This window comes from Fusarium subglutinans (assembly GCF_013396075.1).
Source record: "Fusarium subglutinans strain NRRL 66333 chromosome Unknown NRRL66333_c0000150, whole genome shotgun sequence".
Classification (NCBI taxonomy): Eukaryota; Fungi; Ascomycota; class Sordariomycetes; order Hypocreales; family Nectriaceae; genus Fusarium; species Fusarium subglutinans.
In genome coordinates, this window is record NW_023502213.1 from 41,882 (window position 1) to 66,738 (window position 24,857).

At 46.2% G+C, this 24,857-nt stretch overlaps 12 protein-coding genes across 12 annotated transcripts; 7 read left to right on the forward strand and 5 right to left on the reverse strand.

The window, feature by feature from the left end:
• Positions 1-534: 534 nt before the first annotated feature.
• On the forward strand, positions 535-2,357 carry FSUBG_9598 (dihydroxyacetone kinase; the record flags this gene model as incomplete). The annotated part of the gene is made up of 2 exons (XM_036688127.1): positions 535-1,828; positions 1,879-2,357. The coding sequence occupies 2 exons, from the start codon at positions 535-537 to the stop codon at positions 2,355-2,357; spliced, it is 1,773 nt and encodes a 590-aa protein (XP_036534894.1).
• Positions 2,358-3,786: 1,429 nt separating this feature from the next.
• On the forward strand, positions 3,787-4,533 carry FSUBG_9599 (uncharacterized protein; the record flags this gene model as incomplete). Its single annotated transcript, XM_036688128.1, has 1 exon — positions 3,787-4,533. The coding sequence occupies one exon, from the start codon at positions 3,787-3,789 to the stop codon at positions 4,531-4,533; it is 747 nt and encodes a 248-aa protein (XP_036534895.1).
• Positions 4,534-4,948: 415 nt separating this feature from the next.
• FSUBG_9600 (retinol dehydrogenase 12) lies at positions 4,949-6,035 on the reverse strand (the record flags this gene model as incomplete). The annotated part of the gene is made up of 3 exons (XM_036688131.1): positions 4,949-5,200; positions 5,252-5,473; positions 5,538-6,035. 3 exons carry the CDS (start codon positions 6,033-6,035, stop codon positions 4,949-4,951), a joined length of 972 nt encoding a protein of 323 aa, XP_036534896.1.
• Positions 6,036-7,109: 1,074 nt separating this feature from the next.
• On the reverse strand, positions 7,110-7,847 carry FSUBG_9601 (uncharacterized protein; the record flags this gene model as incomplete). The annotated part of the gene is made up of 1 exon (XM_036688132.1): positions 7,110-7,847. One exon carries the CDS (start codon positions 7,845-7,847, stop codon positions 7,110-7,112), a length of 738 nt encoding a protein of 245 aa, XP_036534897.1.
• Positions 7,848-8,843: 996 nt separating this feature from the next.
• FSUBG_9602 (platelet-activating factor acetylhydrolase) lies at positions 8,844-10,042 on the forward strand (the record flags this gene model as incomplete). The annotated part of the gene is made up of 2 exons (XM_036688133.1): positions 8,844-9,410; positions 9,464-10,042. The coding sequence occupies 2 exons, from the start codon at positions 8,844-8,846 to the stop codon at positions 10,040-10,042; spliced, it is 1,146 nt and encodes a 381-aa protein (XP_036534898.1).
• A 375-nt stretch (positions 10,043-10,417) lies between these two features.
• FSUBG_9603 (TKL kinase) lies at positions 10,418-11,287 on the forward strand (the record flags this gene model as incomplete). The annotated part of the gene is made up of 1 exon (XM_036688134.1): positions 10,418-11,287. One exon carries the CDS (start codon positions 10,418-10,420, stop codon positions 11,285-11,287), a length of 870 nt encoding a protein of 289 aa, XP_036534899.1.
• Positions 11,288-11,959: 672 nt separating this feature from the next.
• On the forward strand, positions 11,960-13,534 carry FSUBG_9604 (cytochrome p450 3a17; the record flags this gene model as incomplete). The annotated part of the gene is made up of 3 exons (XM_036688135.1): positions 11,960-12,553; positions 12,608-13,227; positions 13,279-13,534. 3 exons carry the CDS (start codon positions 11,960-11,962, stop codon positions 13,532-13,534), a joined length of 1,470 nt encoding a protein of 489 aa, XP_036534900.1.
• Positions 13,535-14,003: 469 nt separating this feature from the next.
• FSUBG_9605 (uncharacterized protein) lies at positions 14,004-14,831 on the forward strand (the record flags this gene model as incomplete). Its single annotated transcript, XM_036688136.1, has 1 exon — positions 14,004-14,831. The coding sequence occupies one exon, from the start codon at positions 14,004-14,006 to the stop codon at positions 14,829-14,831; it is 828 nt and encodes a 275-aa protein (XP_036534901.1).
• A 248-nt stretch (positions 14,832-15,079) lies between these two features.
• On the reverse strand, positions 15,080-16,949 carry FSUBG_9606 (pantothenate transporter liz1; the record flags this gene model as incomplete). The annotated part of the gene is made up of 8 exons (XM_036688137.1): positions 15,080-15,697; positions 15,753-16,147; positions 16,216-16,364; positions 16,423-16,483; positions 16,542-16,638; positions 16,690-16,700; positions 16,748-16,825; positions 16,880-16,949. The coding sequence occupies 8 exons, from the start codon at positions 16,947-16,949 to the stop codon at positions 15,080-15,082; spliced, it is 1,479 nt and encodes a 492-aa protein (XP_036534902.1).
• Positions 16,950-18,190: 1,241 nt separating this feature from the next.
• Positions 18,191-19,097, reverse strand: FSUBG_9607 (uncharacterized protein; the record flags this gene model as incomplete). Its single annotated transcript, XM_036688138.1, has 5 exons — positions 18,191-18,397; positions 18,451-18,666; positions 18,730-18,810; positions 18,871-18,981; positions 19,047-19,097. The coding sequence occupies 5 exons, from the start codon at positions 19,095-19,097 to the stop codon at positions 18,191-18,193; spliced, it is 666 nt and encodes a 221-aa protein (XP_036534903.1).
• Positions 19,098-20,104: 1,007 nt separating this feature from the next.
• On the forward strand, positions 20,105-22,456 carry FSUBG_9608 (transcriptional regulatory; the record flags this gene model as incomplete). Its single annotated transcript, XM_036688139.1, has 6 exons — positions 20,105-20,256; positions 20,315-20,483; positions 20,613-20,649; positions 20,707-21,114; positions 21,166-21,256; positions 21,304-22,456. The coding sequence occupies 6 exons, from the start codon at positions 20,105-20,107 to the stop codon at positions 22,454-22,456; spliced, it is 2,010 nt and encodes a 669-aa protein (XP_036534904.1).
• Positions 22,457-22,697: 241 nt separating this feature from the next.
• On the reverse strand, positions 22,698-23,612 carry FSUBG_9609 (esterase lipase; the record flags this gene model as incomplete). Its single annotated transcript, XM_036688140.1, has 1 exon — positions 22,698-23,612. The coding sequence occupies one exon, from the start codon at positions 23,610-23,612 to the stop codon at positions 22,698-22,700; it is 915 nt and encodes a 304-aa protein (XP_036534905.1).
• Positions 23,613-24,857: the final 1,245 nt, after the last annotated feature.

The following is a 24,857-nucleotide window of genomic DNA, read 5'->3' on the forward strand; positions in this document are numbered from 1 at the left end:
ACAAGGCGTATATAAGCTGCGGTAGTCAATCTGTACAAAAAATAGAAATCAGCACCCTAGTCCCTCCGAGATGATTTTCACATGTAGAGGGAATTGCCGGGAAATTCCTTTGCCAGCCATAGAAGTGTCGCGTGGTGAGATAAGAACGCCGCGGGAAACTTGTCACGGCCAACTTGCTACGGCAAACGTTAGATCATCCCCCGCTCTACCTCCCGTTTAGCTTTGCGGTCAATTACTGCCCCACCAAGATAAGGACGGTGGCCTTTCGCCGGTTGCTTTCTCTCATGGCATATACTTATCCGCGGTGTGCGGAGTATATGGAAGCGTATTTCTCCTCGGAAAGCTTAAACATGTCTCGTTGATCATGAGGTCTCCTCTTGGGTGACGGATTCCGGTATTGAGTAAACAAAGGTGTTTAGTAAGAAAACCGCTCTATAGTTAAGTACCCGAGGCTGTACATGGTTGCAGGCTGATCTTATCATACCGGGCTGGGTTATCATTGCTATTTTTCTGACTTTGTGGCAAATCATCATCATGTCTGACCGGCATTTCTTTGACAACGCTGCAGAATTGGTTGCTTATGCCCTCGACTCTCAGCCTCTGACCAACCCGTCTCTCAAAGTCGACCACGTCAACAAAATTGTGTATCGAAAGAACGCCAATGCAGATCACATCGCCGTCATCTCAGGAGGTGGCTCAGGCCATGAACCTGCATTCACAGGCCTTGTTGGCCAGGGCTTCCTGACGGCATCGGTGGCTGGGACCATCTTTGCGTCCCCATCAACGGAACAGATCCTTCATGCGATCGTCAAATGCAGCGAAAGGTCGAAAGGTGTGCTAGCCATTGTGATGAACTACACCGGAGACGTGCTCAACTTTGGTGTTGCTGTCGAAAAGGCACGGACTATGGGCATCGAGGTAGACATGGTAGCTGTCGGAGACGATGTTGGCGTCGGCCGATCGAAAGGAGGCAAGGTCGGGCGGCGAGGCATCGCAGGAACCGTGCTGGTTCAAAAGATTGCCTGCGCTCTCGCTGCCCAAGGAAGAAGCCTTCAAGACATAGCAGCTGAAGCTAGGCTAGCCGCTGCAAACACTGCTAGTATCGGAGTCAGTCTTGCTCACGTTCACGTCCCTGGACGATCCGACACTTCAGGCAACCCGACCGAGGTCAGCAAGGGAGGCGCAGAACTTGGAATGGGAATTCACAATGAAACCGGATCGAGTTTTGAGAAAGCTGATATTGTAGGGCTTGTGGAAAAGATGCTCAAACAGCTGCTTGACATTGATGATAAGGATCGAGCATTCCTACAAGTGAACTCCCCGATCGTGCTGATGGTCAATAATCTAGGTGGTGTAAGCGTGCTTGAACTTGACGCCATCACCACGGTCGTGGGCCGACACTTGGCGTCTGACTACAATATCTGCCCAGTTCGTGTCCTTTCTGGCACCTATATGACGAGCCTCAACGGCATAGGCTTCTCGATCACGCTCCTGAACCTTGCAGCCAGTAGCAGCCATGATTTATTGGAGCTGCTCGACGCACCAGCTCAGGCAGTTGGCTGGAGTGCTCCAATCAGTCCTAAAGCATGGCGTGCGGCTGATGTTAATGCCTCACATAATCACATGATGGACGTGGAGAAGCCTAAGATGAGACCATTGATACAAATTGAGAATGCTGCTGATGTTGGGACATATGACGCCGTATTGGCTACAGATGCGCTTCTGAGTGGCTTGAGAAGGCTTATTAAAGCAGAGACAGAAATCACCCGCTATGATACAATTGTAGGCGATGGTGATTGTGGAATAGGTCTGAAGAGAGGCGCCGAAGGTAAATTGAACTATCTCGAGATAAGTCCTTCTGCTGATTAACTTTTATAGCTGTCTTGCACCACGTCCTGGACCAACCTCTCGTTGGGAGCGCGGTTCTGGACTTGACTAGCATACTCCCCAAGATCGAAAATTCGATGGATGGAACTTCTGGGGCTCTCTACGCGATCTTCCTCAACGCCCTTCTACACGCCTTCCAGACCAGGGGCCCAGCAGTGGCGACACCTGAGGCTTGGGCTCTGGTGCTTGAGCAGAGTAGCAGCATATTGGCTCGATATACGCCAGCACGTGTCGGCGACCGCACGGTAATTGATGCTCTTGATCCTTTTATTCAACAACTTGGCCAAACGAAGAACTTAACCCGAGCGGCACAGGCTGCAAGACATGGGGCAGAGTCGACTGTCGGTATGCAAGCTAGCTTGGGACGCAGTGTATACGTTGGTGGTTCTGGGTTCCAGCAGGTGCCGGATCCAGGGGCTTGGGGCCTGAGTGAGTTTCTTGCTGGGCTTGCAGGTTTAGATACAGACTAATTTATAAATTCTTATATAAGTGTCTTGATGTCTACGCCTTTATATTACTTATAGTACAGCCTGCCGTAACTTCTAGCTAGATCTTTACTATAACTGCCTGTTATAAAGATATATAAGTTATTCAAAGATTTAGCATCCAGTTAGAACATAACTATAGTTTTTCCCCAATGTTATACCTATAAAAGCTACAAGGGCTCTTTGCCTATAGGAGGACTGCGGCCTTTAAGGTTAAGCTTTAGGCTCTTTACAATTACTAATACAGCGCATTACTTCACTAAAGGGAGTCTAACCCATAATTGGGCTAGTGCTACTATGTAACGGGTCGCGATTTGTAGACGCGAGGTCAAGCTTAGCACAGGGAAATATTCTGTTATATACACAGCCTAAAAACATCTAAATTCTCTTTATAATAGCACTGTGACCTTTTATATAATTTCTATATAAGTATTAGTCCTCTTATGGTCTGGCTAGTAACTAGTAATGACTGGGCTTTACTAGCTAAGGATTCTTTATTATTTACTACTTTTTCCTTTTTTGGGGCTGCACTATCGATCTTGGCATTGCTACGAATTCTAAAAACAGTCTAATTGAACGCAGGTACAGATTAATATATTTTAAGGCCCCTTATTTAAAATTTCAACTTTATTCTAAGGAAATTCATTTCGGTTAAGCACAATGCATCCTTATATTATCTGCAGCGTGATCGCTGCCACTTCGCTCTTAGGTAGTGCTGTAGCTAGGCCTTGCAAGCCTTCGACGACTCTCGCCCTGTCAAACTCTATCACTGTCTATTCCAGTTCCAGTACTTCCGAGTTTGCCTCGTTTACTATTATCCTCACTGCCTCGTCGCTTGCGCCGGATACAACTCTGTCGACTGTTTCTAACGACGTCTCTTTATCAGCGATATCTGGCTATGTCTTAACCTTAACAGGGGCTTGTAGCGTAACGGTTAGACATTACTAGCCTGACTAGAAAGCTAACTAGGTAGCTAAAGGTAGTAGGTTTAAACCCTATAGCCTTTAACCCTAAAAAGCTAAAAAGCCTAATGCTTAACTACTAATAAAAACTACTTTAGCTTATATTTAAATTAACTTAAAAATTAACTATAGTATTAATATATAAAAAATTAACTAGCTAATAAAAAACCTTAAAATTATAAGTTTATTAAAAAAGTTATTTTTATTATAAATTAGTTTAACTAATATATAAAAAAAAAAGGTTATTACTTAAAGGTTTTCTTTTTATTAGTAAAGAATTAGGCTAAGTATATATTTTCTTATAGTAAGTTTAAAATAAAAAAGTAAGTCTATTATATAAATAAAGTATTATAATAAGTTAAAAAGTAAATTATAGTGTAAGATATACTTAAATTAGCAGTATAGCAATAGAATTACATTATATCTTAACCTTAACCAATATTATTTTATTAATGTCAACTGATGACGCTTTATTATCTATCACGGATGCTTTAACTACTTTGTCATTAACCGCCGAGGCAACTATATCTACGACTAAGACTAATAGCTTTGTCGAAAGCTCGAGAACATCTGCAGGCTCTACAGCTACTAAAGACTATATAACTGTTGATGGATTTACAGCTACTGAAGACTCTACAACTGCTGAAAACTCCATAGCTACAGAGGGTTCTACAACTACTGAGGGCGCAACAGCTACTCAAGTCTCTACAACCACTACCGAAGCCGTCACTACAACCAGTAACGCACCATCAATCGAACCTACATTTGCTCTTCAAGCTGCCAATTCAATTCGGGAAAACCTTAACGGCAAAAACCTACTCTACAGGAAGGGCGCTAGCGGCTACAATATCTACGTGACGGTGGGTGCGTCGTCGGCAAACCTCTATGTAACCGGCGACTTTCATATCGAGGCGCTTACGAACCGTCTCGTGGTTGGCGACATGTACGCTTCGACAGACGGAACGGCTCTAGTGCCCCAGACCGCCGCCGACGTTGCCTCTAACAACCGCTTGTATATTTCATGCACCCCACCTGTGCATTATGCGCAGAAGCTGGAGTGTGTTGTTAAAGGTACATCCAGGACGCAGTTTCATGTTTTTAATAACCCATCATCCTTTACTGTTATTTACATTTTTGCCCCGGGAAGTATTAACAGTAATAACTACTCTCCATTCGACCTGATTGTCGTTCCAGCTTAGCTACTTGTTAAAGGATAAAGGAATAAATATGTAGTAAGAATGTATTTCGCTATATAAATTATTATCCTTTAAGAATCTACAAATTTAGAAAAGCATATATATAACTTTCCTATAAAGTGTTAAAAACCTAAAGACTAAATTACCATTTTCTGCTTTTTAATAAGATCTCTCTAGAAATACATAACACTGTATTCCGGCTAATTGAATTAAGTAAGTAGCAAGTTCTAAGAGAAAAACAATATACTTAACTTTTATTCAAGATCACTGTTAGTCGTTGTGTCAGTATCTCTGTTCATAGCCATCAGGATGTTCCAGGCATTTAAAGTTAAACCGCTACCAAACATTTCTTACACTGATTTCTATCCTATTCTGGCGCCATCCCCTCAAGATCTAGCATAATAACAGTGTTACAGTCTTAAAGGTTCCGTGTAATTCCAGGTTGGATGTTCTCCAGTATAGCCATTAGTTCCTTGTGCACACGTGCCTGGGTCTCTGCACCTTCCTTGCTTCTAACAAAGGTGCTAGGTTCTCTAACTCTGCACTCGCTCATGTACTTTCCGTGGCTCTCATCCCCAGAAGCAGCGCTATGCACGAGTGTTCGAGAGCCTTCCTCTGTCTTGCGTCCAACGAGTGTTTTGGCTATGGAAAGAAGGTAGCGAGATAATCCCTTGATGTCGGATTAGCTTTTGGTGGATCGATAGCATAGGTTCAACAATACCTTGACGTCTTTGTCCAGCTCTGACTCGCACAGTCCAGGGTGCACATTGTTGAGAATGATTGGCTGTGCGCTGTGGGGGCCGTCTTTCATCGCCGTAGCAAATGAACGGACAAGCATTACCTCGAGTAGTTTCGACACGTTATACCGATCATTGAGCCATTCTGGTCTATTTTCGTTCAAAGCATTAAAGATTGAAGGTTCAAATCTTTCTCGAAATTTCGCCTATACTTTGTCAGATCTGAAGTGTCTCCTTGAATCGGGCGGTCAAGCTAAAAGGGGAACCTACGTTGTAATGAACTGCTGAGCTAGTGATGACGAGCCTTGACGGTTTTCCGGTCTTTTGATATGATTTTCGAAGGACGGGAAACAGGTTCAGTGCTAGAAGGAATGTCCCAATGACGTTGACTTTGATGGTCATCTCAGTCCCCTCGCTCTCTTCATAGGTATTCCTCAAGATGCCGGCATTTTCCACCACGACGTCGAGCCTTTCGAGAGAATTACACCTTGATGCAAAGAATATTATTGAATCATATTTATCCATTTCCAGCTGCCATACCTGGACAACGTTCTTTCGCTTCGTGGAAGCCTCAATCGAGGCTTTGGCTGCTTCACCTTTTTCTAGCGACCTGACCGCGTGAATGACGACTTCTGCGTCTAGTCGCACAAAATGCCTGGCAGCTTCCAATCCCAAGCCAGTGTTAGACCCTGTGACTATGATGGTCTGGCCTTGGAACGAGGTGGTTGGGACGGGAATGCGTTCTAGTTGCCCGCGGAAGGAATCCATAGCTCTGGTTTCGGATGTTTAAACACCTGTGATAGATAATGAAAAGAAAGAGAATAAAGAGGTATTTTGAGGGCGGAAGTTGATGTTCACTATATTTTGCAGTATGATATCCTGCTATGAATTACTTGTCTCTCTACACTTATACAAAAGTGACCGGAATGCTAAGTAACCCGAACCGCCGGGTTTGTTTGCTTCAGGGTTCGGGCACTAAACTAATTAGCTACAGCCACTGTCGCCTGTGTTGATTTCTAATTGCCAACGCCCACAAAACGCCGGACCCAAGACATAACAAACCCGGATTCGGGCCTTGGAGTATCACTAACTATTTAATAGCAATGTGAAACGAGACGGAATCCATCTGTGTGTCATTATGTGATTATACTTAGTCCTGCAACAGAGTTTGAAGACTAGTCCTCTGTGGTAAATATTTAAGTCTTCCTAGCCCGACACGGGACGATATTTGCTCCATCGGGCCAACTAATGCACAGGCCCGTCTTAACAGGCTTCCGTTGAGGGTCCGGGCTATTTGTTAAGGAGAATGTGGGTCGTGCACGTCTTTGACGATCTACATCAAAAGATTGCCATGCAGCCATAGCATTTGCCAAGCTTGCAACACCTCCAGGACTATTCAGTGGGGTGTTAAGAAAGAAGAAGTGCCACGGTTTTTTCTGCACACATTGTACAGCTAGAGCCTAAGATAACTCAGTAAGTCTGTTTTGGTGTTGTTGTTTAATTCTTGCTGCTTGCCTCGAGATCAAACAGTTATATCCCTTGACCACACCTTTTCAATCTTATCTTGAGCTTCTGAGTAGCTGGCGGAGTTCCAAGACGAGTCCGAGATACTACAATAGCATTTCAACCCCAGATTCAAGATAGAATGCCGCCTGTCACTTAAATTGAGTCTTATTAGCTGCCTGCAGTAATCTAAGGTGACGACTCACTGCACCTCCTCTTCATATATATCGTTAGCGACGATGGATCTACGAATGTATCTAACGTCAAGCGAAAGCGGTGCCATCACGTTTTTCCAGCCGCAACGACGACCCTCATACAACTGGAATTATCTCCACCGCCCTACTGAGTTCTCAAAGTTGCCAACTCCTCCTCAGTAACCTGACCATCAAACTCCTGCATCTTGGGCAAGTCCATTAAGCCGTTTGCCGTGGCTGAAACACATCGACTAAGAAGGGTTCCATGCTTGAACATTCCTTCGCTATGAGGGTTGAACCAATCCTTCTCGAGAAACTCGCGATCCAGAGTTCCCAGGTACAAATGGAATGAATCCCGCCATCCGTCAGGCAATTTCCCATCAGCGCAGTATTCTGGCTCCAGTTTGAAATGGAAGCATAGCTGCGTTCCGCAACGACCACAGAAGCTGCGGGATACATCAGAACTGCATTTGACGGAGTGGAAGAAGCGTAACCAAGTTTTGGTCTCGCCTGTTGCGCGGAGGACATCCATGGCTGAGACGTATGGAGGGCGATCCGCATCTGCTTTTGCGGCGTCATAGTCATCTGCAAGAACATTCAAGATTCGACCAGAAAACATGTCTGATTCAGATGAAGGCGGCATGGCGGAGACAGTGAGCATAGGCGCTGGGATGTCGAGAATGCCAACCGCAAGGAACGAGCTGGTCGATCTGCGACAGTCGTTACAGTGGCATGTTATGGCACCAGGAAGTTTGATGCCAAAGGCCGGAGGGGTGAGAGGGTTCAACGGGCGATCTTCCAGTGCAGGGACGTCAATACGATAGCGGACGGCGCCGCAAGAGCAGCCACCGGTGACTTTGACGGCTTTGTTGGGGAGAGGCATACTGATTGAGAGTAGAAAGATGCTTTGGACTTGTGCTTATATTCAGGATTTCATACGCAGTTTTATACTCTAATTCTGGCTATTTGTTTAATTCACGATAAATTCCGAAGCTGAAAACTGGCGGAGGCTCATGACGGTGAGGCGCTCTTGGCAGTCCTCGCTACTGGTGGACAGTTGTATTTTTGCGTTATTATTACTAGAACAACACAAAGTGTTTATGGAGCTTGAAATCTTGCTACACCTTGTGATCATCCAAAATGACTGTCGTGTTTGTTTCAGGCATTGAGGTGTTTAAATTGACTGGATCGCTTGGCTTTAAGATGGCTTTATTGCTGCCAAGCCCTAATAAAACCACTCAGGGCCAGAGAAGGGTATCCACAGGGCGCAACGAATTCCGCCGTGCTTATGCGTTACGAAAACCGTGACAGAATACGAGCAAATGCCTGATCGAAATTCACGATAACTAATCGGCTAATGATGTCATTGTTCATTTAATGTAAACTTGGCGCTAAGAGGCTCAGACCAAGCTCAGTGGTAGGTGAGTACTGAAAGGGGAAAGTAAGCTTACTCCAGTCGGCTCTGGTCATTGGTCAATCATCGCAGCTCGGTCTTTGCCCCTGTCATTATCGATAAGGGTCAGGTTATGTTACCCTAAACTCAAAGACCGAGCGGGATCAGCAAATATGTGCCGTTTTTAGATTGCTCAATCTTCAATAATTCGTCATCTGAAAACCACATAACGGCTTTTAATAATTGAAATGATTCCAATGCGACGTAATCACGAGTTTTCATCGTGGCTGAGCATCGTGACATGGCTAATATGTCTTTTTCTTGGATCATGAGCCCTCGAGAGTCAATTTCGGTCTTTAGCTTCGTCAACAACATTACTTCAAAAACACCTGCTTGAACAAACTTAAATATCCTTGGTCTAACCGCACTTGGTTTTCTATTTTATTCTAGTACTCGGCAATATCTTCAATTCAACAAGTACACAAAATGCGTCTTCTGGCTCTTCTTACCTTTCTCAGGACTTCAAGGGCCCTGCTTGTCCCCTCTCCCCCAGGCCCCTATAATGTCGCCGTTAAAAACTTCGAGCTGATCGATATAAACCGTATCGACACATTTGCCCCTATAACCAATACAAAGCGTCGTCTCATGGTCTCGGCCTACCTCCCCATGGACGCCCAATACTGCTGTAAAGCTGAGGTTGTTCCATATGTTCCTGCCCTTACAGCAAAGGCCTATGGCAAGGTGGCTGGAACTCTTGGCCTACCTGACAACATAGTCAAGGACTTTGAGATGAAGGTTTGCAATATCTCAACTGTCAAACCAAAGAGATTTCACAAGCCGAAGAAGGAATACCCCGTCGCGCTTTTCTCACCTGGTTACCAAGGCTCAAGGCTTGTGTATGGGGCCATGGCGAGGTCACTTGCAAGTCTTGGGTACATCATTCTTACCGTGGACCATACTTATGAAGCCTTTGTGGTTGAGTTCCCCGAGGGGACGGCTGCACCTGCTGCTGAGTTTCCGGATAACATGAACTCGACATATCGACAGCTCGAGGTAAGCTCTTTATTGAACTCCGTCAGAAGGGCAATAATAACTTTAACTATTAGGTCCGAACTAAAGATGAGTCATTTGTCATCTCACAACTCTGCAACCATACGCTCGTGGAGCAGGTCTTCGGTGACTTCCCTGGTACCTTTGACCCTCACAGAGTTGCTGTATATGGTCACTCCTTTGGTGGATCAACTGCCGCCGTCACAGCTCAACGCGACCGCCGTGTCTTTGGAGGTCTCAACTTTGACGGTCCCATGTACGGATCCGTCGTTGAAGAAGGCCTCAAGTCCACGCCCTATATACTCGTTGGAACAAACATGACGTCTGATCCAGTGCCTGGTTGGAATGCATTCTACGACAAGATTAATGCTGCCAAGATGGAGATGGTGGTGAAGCATACACGTCACTATGCATTTACCGATGTTCCACTGCTTTTGACCAAGTTTAAGATCCCAGCCAAGTCAGAAGCTATGGTGCATGAGGTATTTGGGACGCTTGGTGGAAGGAAGGTTGAGAAGGCAGCGAATGAGATTGTGGTTGGATTCTTGGAGTTGGTGTTTAAAAAGGATGCCAAGAAGCTCAAAGATATTGGCAGAAAGGATGGCATTCACGTTCTACAACGCGATCTTACATAGGTAGTGAGAGACTGAGGTTACTGTTTGTGACGGTCTGGCGGATGCATGATTAAGAATGTCTTGTGGGCAACAAAGCTGAGCAACCAAGAAATCCTATCAGATTTCATAGCCAATTCGAATTTAGCCTTGTCTAAAGCTTTGCAATCTGACCAGCTTGACGTATATGCTTGAAATAGGTGGTAACCGGCATAGAGATATTCCGACCGCTGATGCATGTCCCCACTGATATGCCCACGATAACTGAGCATACACCGACAACAGCCTCTTCGTTATCATGTCGCATTGAAGAAGGCTCATTTCCCAGGTTTTTAATTTAATTTCCCGTCGGCCTAAGCAACCTGCTATCGAACACTTGGCTGCTGTGTCTTAGCCGTCATGCGAATGAGTGATCGGGAGGCTGGTCCGGCCATTCGAGCGAGACTCGAGCCCTTGGGTCGAACAGGTCTCAGCATCATTTATGCCGACAAATCCGAACCTCAAGTGGCTATAAAAGCCACCGGGTTCTGGTTAGACGGGGAAATGTATGACCACGCAGCTTTTGCCGAGGATACAAGCGAGACGTTCAAACGCGAAGCCGCTATCTACGATGCTTTAGGCGCCCACGCCCATATACTCAAATCATATGGTGTTGCATATCTCCCGGCTACCCAGGAGGAAGGATCGGACCTCAAAGGCGAGGGGGAGCGAGAAGCATGGGCCTTGAAACTGGAGAGAGCCCCCAACGGCAACCTCCGCGAGCGCATCCTTCAAGGCGGTGCACTACCTATGACCCAGCGTTTGAGGATGGCATTGGACCTTGCAGACACGCTGAAGTATGTGCATAGCCGAGGCGTGATCTGGGGTGATATCTCGACACGGAACATCCTCCTCTTTGACGACCACCACATCAAATTGAGCGACTTTGCCGGCTCTAGTCTACGCGATGTATATCCAGACCTGCTCTTTGCCTGTGAGCCTCGCTACTGGATACCAACGACAGACTCCCCAAGCCCAAAAAGAAGCACTTTTGAGAAGGAATTATTTGCACTTGGAACTGGTATCTGTGAGATTACTGAATGGGAGGTACCGTATGGCGAGATTGAGATCGAGGAGTTGCAGGAGAAGCTGATGCGTGGGGAGTATCCCCGTGTAAGTGAGGACAATCCCGCACAACATATCATCCAGGGGCTTTGGAAACTGGAATATAGTTCGGTTCAAGAGGTTGCTGATGCGCTTCGCAATGTTATAGCTACTACTACGGCATAGGTGATTGCTGGGATGCGAGGATTTTGTACCGCCAAGCGCATGATGAGGATGGACTACCCATTTTCGTAATACTAGCTTCTACCTGAAAGACGTCTCTAACAGCTAATTTTGGATAGAAAGGAAAAGTGTTGTATTAGTGGCTGTAATTAGTGTACGATTTTGGGCTGCAGATCTACGTTGTGGAGAACGCCTTATGTGCGAGAAAGCTGGGTAGACTTTGATTAATGTTCACCCTGAAAATAGGTCGAAAATCATCATCTGATGACCGGACTTCTCACCAGCTTGACCAGATTGAGCCAAGAGACTGGGGTGATCGGGTTGTGGACAAAGGGGGGACGAACTAGTTTCTTCTCCACAAACTCGATCCAACAAGAACATCCACTGCAAAGTCCGAAGCCACTTTAGAAATGAACATCCAATCACAATTATGATATTCCGGAGCATTCAAGGACCCGTCTCGGTATTTTAAAGAAATCCGTCGGCAAAGTGACCCCCACTATTCCGATAGTCTAACCCCAATCTGATGCCTCCCATACGTTCCGATACCCCCGCTACACTAGGCCCCGGGACCCCACGGGGAAGATCTTGAATCAGATGCTAGAGATATAAGAAGTTGACACCTCCAACGGCTCGACAGGAGCCTAGACTTATCTGTCGTGGACCATCGAAGCTATGTATATCGCGAAATTTCTTAGTATACCATTATTGGTCGGCGCCTTTCTGGCCGGCATAGTTCTCTATGCTTTGGTCAAGGCCTTCAAGTCTCCTCTCCGCAGCCTACCTGGACCTTGGTACACTCATTTCACTCACCTCTTCCTCAAATATCAGATCCTCACTGGCAACCGCGTTCACTACATACACGCATTGCACCAGCGCTATGGACCAGTTGTGCGCGTTTCGCCCGGAGAAGTTGCCGTCAGTGACCTAGACGCGTTTTCGAAGATCCACAAGATTGGTTCTGGATTTGTCAAGTCGGCTTGGTACGATGCCGTAACTCCCGACCGAGAACCAGGCATCTTTGTCATGAGAGATCCCCATCAGCACGCTGCCCGAAGACGGTTGTTTGCTCGTGCTTTCAGTGTCAGCTCGTTGTTGACCAATTGGGAGTCGGAAATCAGAGAAAAAGCCGAGCTTGCGGTGAAGAGCATAAAGCGAGATGCCCAGAGTACTGGGGCGGACGTGTTCAAGTGGTGGACTCTTATGGCGACGGATGTGATCGCTCATCTTTCATTTGGGGAATCATTTCGAATGCTGGAGCTAGGCAAGGTAACTATACATCTCTGTCTGAGACTAACAAGCCTCGGGACTAACCGACTCCAGCAAACTCCTTACATCGATGCCATCCAGTCCGCCCTTCTTATGAGCGGCATTCGTGCCGAGCTGTCATGGATCTATCCTCTTCTCAAGCGTCTGCCTTTACAAGGATTAAAGACATTGCTGAATGCCGACAACGTCGTCCTCGAGCACGGTTCTATAGCTGTTCGTAACATGCAAAGTGCAGGGGACGGTCTCAGCAAGGCGAACTTGTTCAGCCAAATGCTGGCAGAGTCTGACAGTCAGGAAAAGACAAGTCTCTCCATGTCAAGCGTGCAGGCAGAAGCAGGCAATCTAATCGTCGCTGGATCAGACACTACGGCTGTGACGCTGACGTATCTTATCTGGGCCGTTCTCAAGCAACCCCAGCTTCAAGCTGAACTGGAGCATGAGATATCAGAGCTCAGTGATGAGTTGACTTTTGATGAGCTCAAGAGTGCCCCGCTTCTCAATAGTGTCATTGAAGAGACACTTCGTCTATATGGTGCAGCTCCTGGTGCTCTTCCACGCGTCGTGCCTGGTAAGGGTCTCGATGTTTGCGGCCATTACATCCCTCCCGGTACTGTTGTCAGCACTCAAGCGTTTACATTGCACCGCAACGAAAACATTTTTAATGACGCACAGAGGTATGGATATACTGGCTTACTTAAATGGTTCTACGCTAACAGTGCAACAAGGTTCAATGGCCATCGCTTCATGGACAAGTCCACGCTCACAGCAGCGCAAAAGACTGCCCTGTCTCCATTTGGGGCTGGATCAAGAATCTGCATTGGTCTACACTTGGCTTGGATGGAGCTACGACTTGGTGCCGCGCTATTCTTCCGTGAATGCCGTAGCGCCAGGCTAAGCCCTGAGATGACTGATGAGATGATGGAGATGGAGAATAGGTTCTTGATTGCACCCAAGGGGCATAAATGCATTGTTAATCTGTGATGATGGAATGAGGAGGCAAGAAACTGGTCTGTTGTTTGTCGACCTCGCGCTGAGATATGAAATGAAAACGTCGGCGATTTTGATATAGCTTGCGCTGGCTGTTGACGTGCTACCCATGATTGAGATCTGAGGGATTCAGATATTTATTTTCGTACCTCTTAGCACCGCGCGACTAGGCTAGTAAGATTGTTCAATGAAGGTTGCCTTACAATTGGTGAAACGACGGACAAGACTCGGCAATTTCCAGCAACTGGGCTGAACATGAGCGTGGCGTAGATAAGCACAGGTCCGGTAGATCCAAGTGAGCTAGCTTACATGGCTAATTGGTTTGCCAAATTAATAAACCCTGATTGCTGTTGTTAAAAAGATGGCATTTCTCGTATTTGAACTCGGAAACCTGTCGCGCACTCTTGCAAAACCCCACGTTCATTGATCTGCTGGTCATTCAACCACGTCCATTCGCTTCACCATGCGTTTCTCACTTCAATCCTTGGCCATCTGCTTCGTCTCGATCCAGGCCCATCTCGCTCTGGCGTCGCCGTGCAAGCCTTTGACTACTACTACGGCGCTCGCTGCTATCACCACCACCACTGCGATCACTGACGACTCTACCACTACGGCTGCTGGTGCTGGAGAAACTACCTCTGCCACTCTTGGCGAAGCCACTACCACTACTGCCATCTATGATCTGTCTACCACTCTGACTCTTAGCGAAGGCTCAACAACCACTGCACTTGTCGAAGAGTCCACCACCACTACTCTTGCTGAAGACACAACCACCACTGCCATCACCGCCGAACCAACTACGACTACCTTCGAGGCGACTGCCACGACTGCTGCTGAGACTACCACTACAACAGAGGCCCTCGAGGGTACTCAATTATCCGCCATCTTCGTTGACAACACCGAGAAGGATACTTATGTTGATAAATGGGGCAGCATCTACAGCGTTCCTCAGACAGGCGGCTCAATCTCAAAGGCCCGCTTCGAACTCGAGCCTGAGACCAACAGGGTCTTCACACATCTCGTCGATGGCACAAAAGTCTACCTCTTCACTGTCATCCCGGGTGGGAATAACTATGCCTTCATGTTTGACACGGCAGAAAATATCGACCAATATCCTGCTATTTACCACTACGTTCAGTGCACAGCAGGTGCCAATAACATCCTCAGCTGTGCGTCTGAAGTCGGCCCAACTCCTATTGTTTGGTACTGGGTGGCGAATGGTGCGAGGTATTATGGGAACAGTAACCCGAACTTTAATATGTATCCACTTGTTACTTTTAAACTCGGCTAAACTTCTGATATAACTTATAAAAATTAGATGCGTGACATTACTCTCGAGGCAGGGTAGTGATGTATTAAGGGGAAGTATGGAAGACAAATCGGGGAGCCTTGTTGGCAGGTGGGTGATGCATTCAGATCTACATGTTCTATGTATATAGTAACCTATTAAATACCTTGAGGCGTTAAAATTCAGATGACACCAGTTATGCCCTTAGTTTCGCCCTCTAATCACAACAACTGCCCACACACTCTCTCCCACTAACAACTAGAGATTTCTGATATCTTTGCTTGCTTGATGCCCGTATTCCCAAACTCGGACTCACTCGTTGGGCCAAGGCTCTCGGGCTCAGTCAGACGCATCTCAAGATCAGGATGCTTAATCTTCCACCGTTTCATGTACCAGACTCCTCCCATTAGAATCGCCCACATGGTAAACAAAAACACCGTTGCCGCTGGATATCCATGTGGGAATTCTGGTGCCTCGACAGTCGGAAAAGTGAAAAGTGGGATCCAAATCTGGTTGCAAAAGCCAAGTGTCATCATAGACGAAATGATGAGTCCACGTTCGCCGTAGTTTTCTTTCAGGGTTGAGTTGACCCACGAGTAAAGGATTGGCGATGCCATGCCAGAGAAGCCGCCAAAGTAAAACGCAGCGAACTTGAGGCCATCAGGGACAGTCCATATGGACAGCACGATACAGGCGAAGAACACGAATGATGCTTGGAACGTCCACAGCCCCCGAAGACTAAGGCAGCCAGCTAGTGTTGTGCCAAGCCACGAGGAGATGGCGCGGAGTAGGTCGATAAATGTTGGGAGGATATTGACAAGTTCGATTGAGTAGCCAGCGTGACGGAGCCAGAGGGCCATGTAACCTGTCTAATTGGAGGTCAGTTATGCGTCGAGCATGTATGATTGCGATTCTAAGACTCACCCAGTAATGTGCCTGACACAAGAAGATGTAGCACGAAACGCAAATCCACCACATGGGACGACTCAGAGTATACTTAAATGTCTTCCATGTAATCCCCTCCTGCTCGACGGTCGGAATACGCTTCAGAGCGAGGGCATGCTCTTCCTCAGTCATATACCACCTTCGGGGCGATGTAGGCAACCCAGGCCAAACGATGAACCCTAGAAAAGCGAGGGGTAACGTTATGATGCCCTGTACAATGAACAGCCATCGCCAGCCAGCTCGTCCGAAAACGCCACTCAGATTTCGGTATGCAGCAGCTTGGAGATAGCCAGAGAACATTGAGCCGAGGGAATTGCCCATGAACCAGACCCCTGCTCTCTTGAAGAGTTCTTCATTCTTGAACCACGAGCCAACTGCGCCGACAACGTCAGTATCCAGCACGGTTAACGGCTTCAATGATAGTCGCTGTCCAAAGACTTACGGATGAGATGGGTGCCTCCAAATGAGCTGGCCTCTAGGAACCCAGTCAGAGCCCTCAGGATATATAATTGCCAGCTATGTTTGATCTCTGACTGACAGAAAGCGATAACGGCCCAAAGAATCTGCAGAGAAGGAAGCAGGAATGGTGCACTGTCATGGTTAGCTTTCTACCTTTATATGATCAGCAGATCGATTGGCTTCAACTTACATTTTGCCTTTTGTTTGCAGAGTCATAAGTGGGATCTGTCCCAAGACGTACGCCGTATTATCTGCATAAAACATTTCAAGATCAGCCTTTTCCCCTTGGTACTATTGCATACGACCTACAAGCGACAACATAGTAGTTCAGCTCATTTCCAAAGGCATTAAGGTCTTCTCTCATGCCGGAGACATATGCGTTAGTGATATTTTGTTGTCCGAGAAACTTGAACAAACTGTCAGTGTAATGTCACGTACGGGCGAGAAGGGGGCTGACGCGGCAAAAGACTGGTAGGAGTTAGTGCATTAACATGTCAATAAAATGTGAGACTCACAACTTAGCGACCCAAACACAAGAATGGCGAGATCAAGCTTGCGAAGAAGCCTTCTCTCTTCTTTGGGATACTCCGACGCTTCATCATCGTCAGCCCATAGTTACCCTATAAGAACAGATACAAGGGACATACGATACCAGTCAAAGACAGACACCACCACTGCTCCGACTTTGTTCCTTTTCAAGGCTGCGACGACACTCATTTTTGACTAACTTAGGGGCACGGACGTTATCAAGCGGTATGTCAATCAGGAGCTGCAGCCGGGAACGGAGATAAAATTCAGTATTTAAGCATAGTCTTATAGTGTCACCTATATCCTCGGAATGTCGCATTGATCTGCAAGTATGGCGAGCTTGTCCGCCGAGACGTCGTATCGACCGGGTGTGTCATGTTCTCGGTCCGCGGTGCCTGATTTGGATACCGGATAAGTAGAATTAGATATCTGCTTAATAAAACATTTTATAAAAGGTATATGAGCCAACCGCATGGAGAGTATAGTGCATGACAATGGAACTCAAGGTAGAGGATAGGAAATATCTTCGTTGATCGAATGGCAACATGTCCTCCACTTAGGATGCTACCACTATCTGGCCAACGAGATATGGCTCTGCGCCTCAATGTGGAGAAGCTACAATCTACTTATCTATTGCGACATAAGCAGGCACTATAACGCGAGTTGTGTATCATAAGACCGGGCCAGGCAAAGTTTATTTAAATAGAGAATTATTCAAGACTCGTGTAACAACCTCGTCAAGCAACAGAAAGCAGTAGCGATCACCTATGATACATCTGTAAATGGTCTTTCAATTGATTTATCAGTCTGATTTGGGCTCTTACTTCATTGCTTGTTTACTGGATTGATTTGCGGAGTGCTTACTAGTATCTTTGAACAGGAAAATATTCTGAATTTGCTCCAGTCATCCAAAGCTGCACCATCATACATGTCCCCGACAACGTTCAGGGATGGGCAGGCATGCTCCCCCCAAAAGAAAAATCAAGTAACCTTCGGCAGGTCACTGCTAGGGGAGCTATGCTAAGCACCCAAAACCCTTTGCAGTCACTTTACCTGTTGGGTCTATGTGGCGAAACGAGCGTAAGTCTGGACAATATCCCTAAGTTCTGCAGCTTGGGTTTAATATCTTTGATAGAGTTTGCAGTGCAAGGCACCTTAATAATGTATTGGATCTCGAGGGAGGAAATTCTACAGGAAGAATCCTATCCTATAACTATCATGGTAGCCCCAACTAACTCTTCAAGTTTCGGAGGAAATGGTAAGCTGATGTTTTGTGGTTTGGTGAATTCACGGTCAGATTCGAGATGGTTCGTCACCGTGTTAAGTTAGAATAATATATCGCATCTGAAGAAAAGATCTACTGTGCCAAAGAAATATCTCGCCCCAATGCTGGGGTCGCCGATAACAGCCGTAGCAGTATTTGGGTGACCCTAGCAACCTCCGTTGATCATGACGTTCCAATTTCGTACATCATACTGAGCGCCCATAACAAGCCACGTGTCAATGGCCTGGCAGCAATTGGTACAAACGGGATTGGGAACCCAGCAGTCAGCCTTGACGTGCCGCTGGCATTTCTCAATCACCAGCTCACCCAAGTAGCCCTGCCAGTCGCAACGGTCACTGACCTCGTAGTCATTCTGCATATACACAGTCAGCCTAATAGCATTTTAGGAGAAGAAAGAAAACTTACGTCGTTACAGAACCAGATGGCAGACTGCCAATTGCATGTCATGCGTGCGCACGATCTTGCAGGAGCACCGCATCCAAAGTCCCCAAGCCTTTTGAGATGATCAATTCCTTGGCGCGCGTCACTGACTTTGGTGCGCATGCTTTGGCCCCCATTTGGACCTCCGCCATCGCAAGCAACGCGAGTCTGAGCAGTCAGATGTGAGATTCGCGGATAAAACTAAGAAGAGCAGTTGAAGGGGAGACTTGCCGGCTGCCGAGCTTCCAGAGCCCGTATAGTCACCTTACTACTATCATCTTTCATTTTGCTGTCAGCGAACTCGGCGAAGTTGGGGTTAAGCTTTTCGATCTGAGCCAACACCTCCTATGAGTGATTTTAGGTCAGCTACGTCTATATGACACGGATATATATCTGTTGAAATACCTCAGCTGTACCCTTGAAGGTGTAGCTCTTGCCGCCTTCTTCGATAGGGCCGACCCAAGTCATAGGTACAATGGTGTAGCCCTCTGGAATATCTGAACGCAGATCAACCGCCTGGGAGTTAATCAGTATGCGAAACAACTAACGGCTGATGTATATAAACGTGCCATTCCAGACACCATGCTTAGACCGGCGAAGGACATGGGCAAGGTCAAGACAGATGCTTTCATGGTGAAGAAGGTAATGGAAAATGGTGTAAATAGATGTCAATGCGGGAGTTAGTGATATTGTAATGATCTGGGTGTAGAAATTCGAGTTGATTTGGAGGCTGGCTTCCAGTTTATATATCCACTACTGGCTGAGTAAATATACAGGCCTGTAAAGACTTTATGCAATCTCTCCATCCAATAGTCAGCTGTTAAAGGCGGTATAGATAATCCTTTGTTTACGTGTCTTACGACACATCCAGGCTTCTCGTATTACGTATCCATATCATTATCCGATTCGGGCATATTCTTCAAGGGTTGCACCCGGATGAACTAATTGAACAACAGGCTAAATCAAAACAGTCCGTATAGTTAGCAAATATGGGTATGTTCTTCATTATCAACAACTTATGCCCTGGACAGGCAGTTCGCCTAGTCAAAAACGTGGGCCAGTTAGGCAACAGATGGTAGATGGAATATATAAGAGGGGTAGCTAAGTATTACATCCCCCACGTTGCCAATAAACCTTCCAATTAAAGATTTATCCCTGCTTATGTTTATTATGCTGGTCTTTTACTCTTTGACACCTTTTGTAACTGCTTTCGTAACCGAGGTGTTATCCTTTTCATGGTAGTTTATGTATACATCTAGGGTTTGGTTTGTCTAAGGCTGGGCGGAACTTACTAAATGAAAATCGCTAAGCTTGCTATTCCTTTAATCGATCTTGGATTAGCTTCTAAACTTGTAGTTAATATGTAATAATTATAATCAATTTAATTAGATATCTAAAGAACAAAGACTAGTATTATTTACTGTGACTATTAACGCCACCGAATAGAACTACAACGGATTAATGTTAATTCGGCATGTTCCGGCTATTCGCCGGACCTCGTTAATTGTACATACCTGGCTAGATGCCTCAAACATCAAACCTTGCTCAATAGGTATCATTTCAATCTCACCCCGCTGTCTCCCCAACTCCATGCATTTTGCAACCTCAGGTACAACTAATCATCGCGTCATTATCAGACATGACTAGTATAGACGAAAATGCTGCCACAGGAAAACCCAATTCCGGCCGCACTGCCTGTACAGAATGTGCGCGTCGTAAACAAAAGGCAAGCACCAAGCAGTCCAGATTCCATCGATTAGCAGCGTGGCTAATTTCAACACCAGTGCGACCGTAATTGGCCATGTAATAACTGCCAAAAACGGAACGTAGCGAACAAATGTCAGTTCAGGTCCCTCGAACGCCAGAGTCCACGTCAAGAGAAACGCCCAATTGATGTTGGAATTCACGGGGAATCGATGGAGGACGAGTCTGGTGATGAAGTTGATGAGGCACAAATGCTTCAAGTCATGGGGTATGGCTCGGAATCCTTTTTCAACAAGATATACATTCATACGCAGGTAAGCTAGAACATCACAATCTTAGATATAAGGAGAAAGGAAAAAGATGAGGGACTAATACTAGATCAGAAAGAGAGGAAACCGTTCAGTCAACCGAGTGTGGATCCTAAATCATGCCCTCAATTACAGCACGTGCTGGATGTACTCCCTACTCGGTCATTTATGGGTAAGTTTCTAGAGACTGTCCGGATATCGCTTGACGGCTTTTAAACCTCACATTCAGATACCCTTGTTAAAAGCTTCTTCGACAATGTCAACTTCCACTATTACATCATCTACCCCTCGTCCTTCCTGGACGAATACCAGGGCTGGTGGAATGATCGGATCTCAGGGAATCCCATCAAGTTACAATGGACGTGTCTTCTCACTATAGTTTGCGCATGCTCCGCTCAATATCTAAGTACCGAGCTACAAGGAAAGCTTGAGCAGGAATTGGGTGTCAGGATCCAAACGCTCACGGAGCGGTACCACCATGCTTCTAGCGAGCTTTACAGCATCATTCCACCCAGAGAAAGTCACTTGCATGGTGTACAATACTTACTACACTCATGTTACTGGTACAAGTCTGAAGCCCGGTTCACGGAGTGTTGGTACAGCTTATCCGCCGCTATTCGGGTAGCCCAGGAAATTGGTAGAGATCACATTCGCGCAATCACTCAGCAGCGCTAATGTATATTCGCAGGTATCCATCAAGAAGCTTCCATGCTCGACATCTCTAACTTTGAGCGCGAGATGTACCGACGAGTTTGGTTTGTGCTTGATACATGGGATTGGTAAGTACTCTGTTGGTCATATAGTTAGCATATCTGATAAGTGATAGGCAAATGTCTGCCCTACTTTCGAGACCTCTGATGATAGACCGAACCTATTGCAAGGTCGGTCTGCCCGAGCTGAACCTTGAAGGCACCACCCCGTCACCGATGCTACACCTGAAATTACAGTCGGAGCTTATTAGAAGGCTTTTTAACCGATTTGGGCCTACCAGAAATGTCGTTGAGCCTGTCGACATTCAAGAGTATCAGAAAATGTTGGAAGTCTGGATGACGAAGTTTCCACCGATATTTGACCTTGATAATCCGGATTACGACCAGGACGCCCTTTGCCCATGGATTTCGCTACACCGCCATTACATTCAGACAATGGGATATTCCATGATTCTGGATCCATTTCGCCTTCATTTAGCTAAATCCATCGATACCAAAACCGCAACGAAAGCTGAGGTCCAAATACGATCAGACGGCATCGACTACGCTTTGAAGTTGATGACTACTCTCCGTGGGTTCTTCAACCACGTTTGGCCTCGTGATGCCAAGTTTCACTTTGTTATATTCTCTATTTTTGACACATCGGCCTTATTCTCGAGCATTCTAGTCCACGACAAAGATGGCTCAGCCCCCAAGCGTCAAGAAATGTTGGACTCATTCGACATGGCTCTAGACATGATCAAGCATTTAAGGGCAGTTGCTCCAAACTTTCAACTTTACTATAAGATCCTCCGTCGGCTACGCCTCAAGGCTGCGGGGAAGTTCTCTACGATCCCAGGAGTCCCTGAACCGCCACGCAAGTGTCTGAAAACTGCTGCTTCGAAATCGACATCGCTGCTGCCGGATATTCATGTCACACCAAGCACCCTCTCTGCTGTTGGTTGCCACGCTGAATGCGATACAGCCTCAATCGCCCGACTATCAAACGCTGGCCTTGACCATAATCTACGAGTTCAACCAAATCATGGCTTCCAACGCCGCCACCCTTCTCATGACACGGATTTAGTTCAAGAAACATCTACAGTTGTTCAACCACCCATAGCCCAGTCCAGCATGAATAAGGATTTCCAATCCCTATCGAGGCTTGAAAGTGGGAGCTCAGAGCAAACTATGTTTGCATCTATATCCGAGGAGGAACTTGGAAACCTAGCCGAATTGTGGAGGTGGAAAGATTTGGACTTGGGCATTATCGACCGATTGAACCCATGATATTTGGTAAAGAATACAAATTCAGTCAATGGGTTACAATACGCATGGTCATATAATTCATATGGTAAATCGAACCTGACGTGAACCTGAGATATGCCAGGATAACGTAAGGCCAATAAATATTCAGAACTGTTATCTACAAGATGAATAGGTTAGCTTTTATCGCGGAGGTTGGTTTATTAATCTTCGCAGTAAAATATTTATTATTTATAATTTGACCCTAGTACAGATAAAAAGTTATCTAGACATGTTGCTCAAACCAGTTAAGCATCTCAGCTGGCTCCTTTGCAAAGTAATTATAACCATCAAAGCGCCTATCAGTATCCTCAATCCAGACCATTTTCTTTTCCTTACTCCCAAGTGCATCAAAGATTTGTCGGCTGTCAGAGGTGTCGATCAGGAAATCTTTGCGAACCTGAGCGAAAAGGGTCGGGACTGTTACATTCTTTGCCAAAGGCAGAGGAGTCAGCTCCTTTAACCTAAAGCCAGTAAGCTCATAGATGCGCTTATCAAATGCGGCGACAGTGGCCTCCTTATCGAGGCCGGAGTTGATGGCGCCTTTCTCAACAAAGGCGTGCCCAGAGACAGCTTGGAGAAGAATCATGGCCTTGATGGTCTTGAAATACTCTGGGAAGAGTGTCATTGCGTGGATGGTGGCGTTTCCGCCCATACAGCGGCTGAGAAGACCGATACTGTTGTTTTTGGTCTCAGGGCGAGACAGGGCATATTTTATGGACCCAACAACATCGCGGGCTTCATAATATCCCAGAGCGCCGCACATGCCGCCGGAACCAGTATCACTGATGCCATGGTTGCGAAGGTCGTAACAAATGATGTTGTAACCGGCATCATGTAGGCTCTTATAGTCAGGGAGGAAGTTGACCTCAAAGCCGCCAAAGCCGCCATATGGCTCCAGGTGGCCGGGATACCCATATCGGTTGCAAGTCATTGGGTGGTTTGCGATAATGAGCTTTTGTGAATTTTGTGCAGGGATGAACCATCCTTGCAGAATGGTTCCATCGAGAGACGGGAAGAAGATGTCTTCGTATTTCATACCGTACTCGTCCGGGCGGCGGAGAATAGGGGAGCGCTGCCCATTTTTGAAGAGCTGGGCGTAGCCCTCGACGAATTTGTTGATAGCGTCAGTCGACGACATATCTGAAAGAATTGAGTTGATTTAGAGTTTGATGCACTGTATAACTGAGATGTTTTTTCGAGTTACAGGCTTAATTTCAAATGGCCCTTTTTTGTTCTTTTTGTACTTTTCTGAGAGTCGTTTTCGGCCGACTCTTGTCGGCATCAGGCTCAGCGATCGGGGTGGAGAACAGCGCTAATCACTTCGAGTATGATATCACAACATCAGCCTTCGGCATGCGCGGAGATAAGCAACGCCATCTGAAAATTCCTAAAAGGACTTAGACTTTCTGGTTCGTGATTGGACTTACAGTGTAGCATTTGTTAAGTGGCGTCTGCAACCTTAACCATATTAGTAATGAATTGCTTTCAAGGGCCGAAAAAATGCCAATAGTCCACTGAATCTCGGGGTTACTATAACTTACACCACTACTAAGATATATTTGAGATAAGTTAACATACTGCTACAACTTTCTACTATTTACCTTTAAAGCTTGTAGAAAGCTAGGTAAACCAGGGACTAATGAGCTTAGTTAGCTTACAATAGACAAAAGTAAGACTTGTCGAGTTAACGCCGCTATAACGAATGACAATACTGTATACTGGTAGCTCGGGGATGAACTTCAAGCATAACAAACTCTATTTCCGTTTCTTGAGTCGACGTCATGCCATTTCAAGCCGAGTTGGTGTAAGGTCAGGCTGAGGTGACGGAGCAGGCCCATTTCTAGGCTCGCGTACCCTGGCCAGGGTCCCCGCAGAGGACTACGTTCCTATTTTAGGCCTCTCGATTAGTAGGTAAATTTATATGATAAGAGACCTCTGTATTGAATGCTAGTGCTACTAATATAGCTAGTTAAAATACTCTGCTAACCAATGACGCCTTCTGTTATATTTAATATAGACAATTAATTAAATTATAAAACCCATCATTGAGCAACTTCCAGGCTTTTCCTGTTGGCCGTTTCAAAGGCTAGTGGCTCGCTTGGACGAAACAAATGTCCCCCTTTACCGCCGAGGCACTCAGCGAGGCGCGGATGTCTATCTTGCTGCGCCACCAAGACTGTTTTAAAAGCTGCCTACACGCACATCATTAGGCATGAACCTTTAGAATTCCTGGAATTGTGAGCATAAATCATCATCAAAGTATCTTGGTCATTATATTAAAGAATAAGTCATGTATTGCTTGCCAGATACAACGATGACTGCAACATCAACTGTACCTTTTAAGTCCCCTCTGGACTCATTCGAATCCGGAGTTTTTGGGCAA